This window comes from Mustela nigripes, chromosome 7, assembly GCF_022355385.1.
Source record: "Mustela nigripes isolate SB6536 chromosome 7, MUSNIG.SB6536, whole genome shotgun sequence".
Taxonomy (NCBI): domain Eukaryota; kingdom Metazoa; phylum Chordata; class Mammalia; order Carnivora; family Mustelidae; genus Mustela; species Mustela nigripes.
Genome location: NC_081563.1, coordinates 113,799,210 through 113,808,982, shown reverse-complemented (window position 1 = coordinate 113,808,982; position 9,773 = coordinate 113,799,210). Strand labels below are relative to the sequence as shown.

The following is a 9,773-nucleotide window of genomic DNA, read 5'->3' as shown; positions in this document are numbered from 1 at the left end:
GATTTAAATAAAATCAGAAATGGAAGAGATGTTATAACTAAAACCAAAGAAATTAGTCTGACACCAAAAGCAAAGGCAATAAAAGCAAAAATAAATAAATGGGACTACATTAAACTAAAAAGCTTCTGCACAGCAAAGGAAACCATCAACAAAAGGAAAAAGCAATCTACCAAATGGGATAAAATACTTGAAAATCATATATCTGAGAGGATTTAATATCCAAAATATACAAAGAACTCATACAACTCAACAAAAACAAATGTGATTAACAAATGGGTAGAGAATCTGAATATATATTTTCCTAAAGAAGATGTACAAAGGGCCAGGAGGTTCATTAAAAGGTGCTCAATATCACTAATTATCAGGGAGATGCAAATCAAAATCACAATGAAATATCACCGCACACCTGTTAGAATGGCTATTATCAAAAAGACAAGAAATAACAAGTGTTGGTGAGGATATGGAAAAAACAAGGCCCTTGTGTACTTTTGGTGGGAATGCTAATCGAGGCAACTGCTATGGAAAATGGCATGGAGATTCTTCAAAAAATTACAAACAGATCTATCACATGATCCAGAAATTCCACTTCTGGGTACTCTTCTGAAAAAAAACAAAAACATTAACTCAAAAACATAGAGATTATGCTGAGTGAAATAAGTCAAACAGAGTGAGTCAATTATCATATGGTTTTTGCTTATGTGTGGAGCATAAGAAATAACACGGAGGACATGGGGAGATGGAGAGGAGAAGGGAGTTGGGGGAAATTGGAGGGGGAGACGAACCACGAGAGACTGTGGACTCTGAAAAGCAATCTGAGGGTTTTGGAGGGGCCGGGGATGGGAGGTTGGGTGAGCCTGGTGGTGGGTATTATGGAGGGTATGTATTGCATGGAGCCCTGGGTGTGGTGCATAAACAATGAATTCTGAAACACTGAAAATAAATTTTAAAAATAAATAAAAAATTTTTTTAAATGCATGCATCCCCAAATTCATTACACCATTATTTACGATAGCAAGATATAAAAGCAATGTTTAGTGTCCATTGATGAATGAAGGACGAAGAAAATATAATATATATAACAGAATACTATTTGGCCATTAGAAGGAAAACAGTGCCATTTGCAACAAAATGGATGGACACTGAGGATATGCTAAGTGAATTAAGTCAGACAAAGACAAAAACCACATGATCTCACTTATATGTAGCATCAAAATAAAAGATGAACTCACAGATACAGAGAACAGACTGGTTGCCAAGGTACAGAGGAGGAGCGAGTGGGTAAAACAGGTAAAGATCGTCAAATGGTACAAATATCCAGTTACAAAATCATTAAGTCCAGGGGTATAATGCACTGCATGGTAACTATAGTTAATAATGCTGAATTTTATATTTGAAAGTTGCTAGAGAGTATTAAAAGTGTGGTGATGGGTGTTAACTAGACTTACAAACATAATCATTTCACAGTTTACACACATATCAAATCATTTGTTGTACACTTGAAACAAATATGTGTCAGTTATATCTCAATAAAAAAAGAAGTTAAAGTTATGCCAGGAGCTGCCTCCAACAAACTCATTCAGCATGCATGCACTGAGCTCTAATGTTGATCCAGTGCCCCTACTAAACAGTGGAGATTGCTTAGACAGAGACAATCTTCCAAAACTTGATGGTTATAGCAATTTCTATGCTTCTGACTCTCCCATGTTAAGTGCCTTGGGCATAATTAGCTGACAAATAGAAAAACAAATATATTATTCTTGCCATGCTCACTTATTGCACTCCTGGGTATTTACCCCAAAGATACAGATGTAGTGTAAAGAAGAGCCATCTGTACCCCAATGTTTATAGCAGCAATAGCCACGGTCACCAAACTGTGGAAAGAACCAAGATGCCCTTCAACGGACAAATGGATAAAGAAGATGTGGTCCATATACACTATGGAGTATTATGCCTCCATCAGAAAGGACGAATACCCAACTTTTGTAGCAACATGGATGGGACTGGAAGAGATTATGCTGAGTGAAATAAGTCAAGCAGAGAGAGTCAATTATCATATGGTTTCACTTATTTGTGGAGCATAACAAATAGCATGGAGGACATGGGGAGTTAGAGAGGAGAAGGGAGTTGGGAGAAATTGGAAGGGGAGTGAGCCATGAGAGTCTATGGACTCTGAAAAACAATCTGAGGGTTTTGAAGGGGCAGGGGGTGGGAAGTCGGGGTACCAGGTGGTGGGTATTATAGAGGGCACGGATTGCATGGAGCACTGGGTGTGGTGAAAAAATAATGAATACTGTTATGCTGAAAATAAAAAATAAATTTAAAAAAAAAAGAAGGGATGCAAAAGGCTTACACTTTCTTTCACATCTTATATGTCTTATGTTTCCCCCAAGATCAAGAGCAGGGAATGTATTGCATAGAAGTAAGTGTTCAGGAAAGGCTGTTCTCAGACAGCATCAGTGAAAACACAACAGCTAGGAGCTTTGGCTGCACTTCACTGCTCATGGCCTAAGGCCATGAAGAGGCCAATAAAGGCTGGAGCTCAAGAACACCAACCCAGATCCAAGGCTTCCTCTCTGGCACCCAGCCATGAAGCTCCTTTTTCCTATCTTTGCCAGCCTCATGCTACAGTACCAGGTGAACACAGGTAATATGGAATCCTGAGTTTTTGAAGGGGTCGGTGTTAGGAAGCAGGGATGTGGCTGTCCATGACAATGGGAACCCAAGTAATGTTGAAAAGAGGAGATGCCCAAACTGATGGCTGAAGAGTTTAACTATTGCCTCAGTCATGCACCATCCCCCATGCATCCCATAAGCCCCAACCACCCTAGACTCTGTCTGATGGGGATACACAGGGAATTACAGAGAAAGCAGGATGTTTTCTGTGTATTCAGAAACTATCCAACATATAAAGGCTGCTTTCCTGCTGTCTTTATCATTATCATCTGGGACTCAGCCAAATCTATCTCAATTCTGCTCTATTTCTAGTTTAAATCATCTTTTGAAGCAAACGTTCATATTAGTTTATACCTTGGTATAACAAGGAGGAAGTCCTTACCCTTGTGCTAAAAAAAATCTCCTCTAAGGATCCAGGAAATAGGTCTATGTTCTCCCTCACAACTTTTTCAGATTTTTACAGAGTTTCATCCTTCTTCTCAGGGTTTGTCTTCTTGGAAACCCCCAAATCACTCATCAGGGCATCTAGGAATACATTTTGGCAAAAGCCTGAAGCAGATGATTGGTCACTGTTTTTTTAGAAAGAATAGAGAAGCAAATTCTGAGAATTTGTTTCAGAACAGAAGAATCACCCTGATATTTAGAATAACTGACAATGGGTCAGGGAAGGGAAAGTGAAAGAGTCAATATATTTCTAATGTTTTTATCTTGGGACCTTAAGAGAAGAGCAGTAACATAAGCAAGTATGGCTGTGTCATCTTGGGTAAAGTCTCTTAGCCACTTTGAGCCCCTAATTCCACATGGGTATAGCAGTTTAATCAATGTAGCTGCTTGAAATATAAGAATTTTACTATTTTGTCTCTGGAGAGAAATGAAATTAAAATGTATGTGAATATTAGGTCCTATATAAGCTTCTTGCTATTCACAGGAAATCAGTTGTTAAGATTACAGAGTGAGGGAGAACTTTCTTGATTCAGAAAAAAAGGCGAGGCATTGGGATGAAAAAAATTCAGCAGATGCACATGAAGTACTAAAAATGAGCAGAGAATCTGGAGCTGTAGATAACCATGTGGGAGTTACCTTGATAGAGATGAGGCTAAGGCTGTGATGATAAATAAGGCCTCTGAAGAACAGAATGTCCAGAGAGACTACAAAAGATAGAACACCATGCCCCAGGAACCACAGGTTAAGTGGTTGTCAAGGAGAGTGAAGTCATGGACCACTAGGTTTGGCAAGAAGTCAGCACTGCTGAAAATCCTACTGATCCCTTTTGAAAGTCTTCCTTGGATTAGTTTTATGACAGGCTTTGTTCTTGTTGGTATTTTCTAGGATCATGAAGAGAGATAGTGATGCTCTGTAAGTGTCTAAGGGTCTAAGCTGTAGGTCTAAAATCTTATCCTGAAGAAAAAAAAAAGTGTTCCTTTTCTCCTTTCCTCTATGTGCTCTAGATTTTTAAAGTTACTCAATGAGGGGGACTAGAGAGATTTATTTTGGGTTTTAGGGGTGTACAGATCCACCCCTTTGGATTTTAGGGGTATACAGAGACTTTCTTGGCCATCCAGGTGCTTCCATCAACATCCCTAAACACTGCACTTATCATTAATAAACATCCTCTTATTCTATGCCTCACCCTTCAGCAGTCTTAACATCATATATAGTTAGTAACCTTAGCCCAATGGTTTTCTCTTTTCTTTGTGCAGAGTACTTTGGCTTGAGAAGATGTTTAATGGGTTTTGGAAGATGCAAAGACCACTGTGGTGTGGATGAAAAAGAGATACAGAAATGTAAGAAGAAAAAATGTTGTATTGGACCAAAAGTGGTTCAAATGATAAAAAACTACATGCAAAATGAAATGTCCCACACACTTGGAAAGAGCTACCAAGAACACCTACAAACTACCAAGAATTCTGATGCTGAGATACAAACAAAAAATAAGATTTTACCTCTTTTCCCCCAAATCATGAGCATCAACCATTTTGCCAACATCAACACCCTCATCATTCCAAACACCACCAATGTAAACTCTGCCATCACCAGCCCTGTATTCTCAGGAAAGATTTCATATACTGCTATTTCTACCAAGAGAGACACCAAAGAAAGCAGAAACTTAGCTGCTGACTTCCCACCACCAGCACCACCACCCTTAGATACTACCAACGACATGACTGGAGCTGGAGGAAGCAGATGAGCAGGGATGTGGGCCTTTCCCTTAAAACACCAAGTTCTTCTCTTCTTTGCTAGCTGTAACATGAAACACAGATCTGTTTCCTCTGTCATCAGTCATTCAATAAATACTATTTAAGCACTTATAGTTTATATAATGTTATCATTCTTACAGAAACATCACAGAGGAGGTGGAACTGGAGAGGAATGGAACTTTAGTTTGCATGTCCAAGAAAAAGCAAGCACCAGGAATGGTGAGGGTAGCATTGAATTTGGCTCATGGATAGCTCAGATTAGGGCTCTAACAAGAGTTTATGGTTCTCATAAGATGTGCTTTCCTTGCAGTAACAGGGGAAAAAAAAAAAGAGAGACATTATTTTTTTCACAGATTTTGTAGAAAAGTCCAAATACAAAAACAGAATGTGGGGGGTTAAGGGGGGGCAAGTCTACCTTCCCCACTAACCCAAGAGCTTAACCTAGTTCATGGAGCCACTTAAGGTAAAAATACAGGGGAAAAGTGGAAGGGAAGAGCAATAAAGGAGAAGCATACGATTTCTATCTCCAGCCCAAAGCACTTCCCAAGGCACAACAGGCAATAGGCAAAGTGGTGCTTCCAAAAGATACATAATGCAAACCACAGATGCAAATCATATAGGTCATTTTGAATTTTCTAATAGCTACATTTAAAAAAGTAAAACTAGATGAAACAAATATTAATAATAAATTTTATTTGATGCAATAAATCTAAAATATTATCATTTCAACATATAATCAATATAAAAAATATTTGAGTTTTTTGCATTCTGTTTTTGCACTAAGTTTTTGCAATCTCACATGTATATTATAGCACATTTCAATTCATACTGGCCACAGTTCAAGTGCTCAATAGTCCCATGTAGCCAGTGGAGACTATACTGGACAGCATCAAGTTAGAGACTTTCAAGCATCTACTGAACTGTTAGGTGAAGGAGATGATGCTAATCAAAAGCCAGCCATGTTTCTAAGGGCTGTGGTATAGAATGTATCCATATATGAGCATCTGTTAATCATTCACAAAACAGAAATGTAAACATGGCATTATATCCCAGAATCTACTTTCTTCTATCCCACATCACACTTCTCTTATTGCCCAAATTAAAACAGCACAGACCCCTATTCCACTTTTTGAGCATGTTCCTCTCTACTACCCACTACCTCCCTCAATTTAGAGACTACCTTTCCTTAACCTACTGATTCTTTACTACACTGTCACTCTAACCAAGGCAAAGATTTTCCCAAATCTTTTTAAAATATGTTCCTGCAGACATTTCTCCAAAGAAGACACACACAAATGGCCAACAGACACATGAAAAATGCTCCACATCACTCAGCATCAGGGAAATACAAATCAAAACCACAGTGAGATACCACCTCACACCAGTCAGAATAGCTAAAATTAACAAGTCAGGAAATGACAGATGTTGGCAAGGATCTTTTGGTGGGAATGCAAACTGGTGCAACCACTCTGGAAAACTGCATGGAGGTTCCTCAAAAGTTGAAAATAGAGCTACCCTACAACCCAGCAATTGCACTACTGAGTATTTACCCTAAAGATACAAATGTAATGATCTGAATGGGCACCTGCACCACAATGTTTATAGCAGTAATGTCCACAATAGCCAAACTATGGAAAGAGTCTAGCTTTATATCAACAGATGAATGGATAAAGATGATGTTACACACACACACACACACACACACACACACACACACACACTGGAATATTACTTGGCCATCAAAAAGAACAAAATCTTGCCATTTGCAATGCTGTCGATGGAACCAGAGGGTATCACACCAAGCAAAGTCAGAGAAAGACAAATACCATAAGATTTCACTCATATGTGGAACTTAGGAAACAAAACAGATGAACATAGAGTAAGGGAAAGAAGAATAAAATAAGATGGAAACAGAGAGGGAGAAAAACCACAAGAGACTCTTTAGGAAATAAACAGGGTTGCTAGAGAAGAGGTGGGTGGGGTAAAAAGCAACTAGGTGATGAGCATTGAGGAAGACACTTGATGGAATGAGCACTGGGTGTTTTACACAACTGACAAATCTCTAAATTCTACGTCTGAAACTAATAATACAGTATATGTTAATTATATTGAATTTAAATGAAAAAAATGTTTAAATAAATACAAAATAAGGGGCACCTGGATGGCTTAGTCTTTACGCATCTGCCTTCAGCTCAAGTCATGATAAGCCCTGTATCAGGCTCCCTGCTCCGTGAGATGCCTGCTTATACCTCTCCCACTCCCCCTGCTTGTATTCCCTCTCTCCCAGTCTCTCTCTGTCAAATAAATAAAATCTTTAAAGATGATAGATAGATAGATAGATAGATAGATAGATAAAAAGTAAAAATAAAACATGTTCCTGGAAGTTTTTGTATAACACAAAAGAGTTGCCATATGAAGAATAATTTCAACTCTTGCTAAACATGTGTTCCCCTGAAGAAGCCCAAATATCTTACAGACATGAGATTCCCTCCCTGCTACACTACTTGCCAAACTCTTGAATATCCAGCTTACCTTCCAACAGCTGGGAGTGCCCTCTTCGTTGTCTACCCTCTGAAAGAAAAGAAATTTCTTTCCTGTCTAAATGTAAGGCCTTCTTCTGAGTCCTATCATGGAACTTACCCTTCTTCTCAGGATGAGTAATACTGGGGAATATCCTTCTCAGCTACAAGCTAAGAAGGAAACCACAGCAGAAATCAAGTCTGCCAATACCATGATCTTAAACTCCAGTTTCCAGAACTGTGAGAAAGTGAGAAATACATGTGAGAATGTGAGAAAATACATTTCTGTTGTTGAAGCCACCCAAACTGTGGTATTTTGTTATAGCAGCCCAAGCAGACTGATACAGCCCATAAAAGAGATGATACACTTTTCCTCCTCCTTTCTGAGCTCTAAGTAAAAAGACATAGGAACCACAGGTGTCTCTGAGAATACCCTGAGCTTTTGTTCTGGGTTTATCAGTCACCGACTTTGGACAAGGCTAAACAACCTTACTAGGATTTTTATACTCAAACCCAAGATATTAGTTTATTAAAATGGTGGTCAGATGTGACTGTTAATTATGAGAATAAAACTCACAGAACACAGAGGAAGGCAACAAGCATAGAACGATTACTTAATTGTTGTCAAATAATTTGGATTTTTGCACAAACACTGGGTTTGAGTTTACTAATAATTTGAGTTGACTAATAAATCAAATATTGCCATGCAGGGGAGGCAAGTCTGTTTGTGCTCAGTGTCCCTGTACATACTTTGCAAGCCATGTGTCTGACTTCTAATTCCAGCATAGTAGTTGAGTGGATCACAGCAGTTACCATTGCTGCTGGAACAGCTGCAATTGGTTATCTAGCTTACAAAAGATTTTGTGTTACAGATCATTGCAGCAAATCAATGGTAAGCCTTCACATCCAGAAAGACAGTCCCAAGACAGTACATGCTTTTGACAAGGAGGATTTGGGAGATAAAGCTGTACATTGCTATTACTAAAGTTCTGAAAAGCTTCTGTGATAGGGCCCACACAAAACATAACAGAGGCTGGAAACAACACAAGACCTCTCTAATCATCAGGAAAAAAAGAAACTGAAACAGATTTGATGTTGCAAACTGACTTGTCATGCTATTCCTGAATGCTTAATTAACATGACCACCACTACTGTCTAAGTCAACTTCCCTGTATTCTTTGAAAACTGCAACTTTCACATCACAGCATTTGCCTTATGTAAAACATTGTGGTACATATTTGCTTTTTCACAAAAGTAAGGAAAAAGACAGAAAAGAGAGCCCTGAAATGGACCTGCAAATCTATGGTCAACTAATCTTCGACAAAGCAGGAAATAACATCCAATGGAAAAAAGACAGTCTCTTCAACAAATTGTGTTGGGAAAATCAGACCGCCACATGCAGAAGAATGAAACTGGACCATATCCTTAAACCACACACAAAAATAGACTCAAAATGGATGAAAGACCCCAACGTGGGACAGGAATCCATCAAAATTTATGAGGAGAACACAGGCAGATACCTCTTCAACCTCTGCCACAGCAACTTCTTCCTAGAAACATCGCCAAAGGCAAAAGAAGCAAGGGCAAAAATGAATGACTGGGACTTCATCAAGATCAAAAGCTTTTGCACAGAAAAGGAAACAGTCAACAAAACCAAAAGACAACCAACAGAATGGAAGAAAATATTTGCAAACGACATATCAGATAAAGGGCTAGTATCCAAAATCTATAAAGAAATTATCAAACTCAACACCCAAAGAACAAATAATCCAATCAAGAAATGGGCAGAAGATGGGGCACCTGAATGGCTCAGTTCTTAAGCATCTGCCTTCAGCTCAGGTCATGATCCCAGGGTCCTGGGATTGAGCCCTATATCGGGCTTCCTGCTCAGCAGGAATTTTTCTTCTTCCTCTCCCACTCCCCCTGCCTGTTTTCCTCTCTCATTGTGTGTCTCTCTCTCAAATAAATAAAAATCTTAAAAAAAAAAAAAAAAAAAGAATGGGCAGAAGACATGAACAGACATTTCTGCAAAGACATCCAAATGGCCCACAGACACATGAAAAAGTGCTCCACTCTTAATCTCACAAAACAAACAGAGGGTTGCTGGGGTGGAGGAGAGGGTCGTTGAGTTATGGACATTGGGGAAGGTATGTGCTATGGTGAGTGCTGTGAAGTATGTAAATCTGGCGATTCATAGACTTGTACCCCTGGGGCTAATAATACATAATATGTTAATTAAAAATTTTTAAAAAAATAAAAAAATAAAATTTTAAGGGGCACCTGGGTAGCTCAGTAGGTTATGCATCCAACTCTTGATTTCAGCTCAGGTCATGATCAGGGTTGTGAGACTGAACTCCACAACAGGCTCCACACTCAGCAGGGA

The 9,773-nt window shown here is 38.9% G+C and overlaps 1 protein-coding gene across 1 annotated transcript; it reads left to right on the top strand.

Annotated features, from left to right (window-relative positions):
* The first annotated feature begins 2,586 nt into the window (after window positions 1-2,586).
* On the top strand, window positions 2,587-4,886 carry DEFB129 (defensin beta 129). Its single transcript, XM_059407678.1, is given in 3 exon segments — window positions 2,587-2,644; window positions 4,374-4,818; window positions 4,820-4,886. Coding segments are annotated over 3 exon segments (570 nt in total).
* The last annotated feature ends 4,887 nt before the right edge of the window (window positions 4,887-9,773 follow it).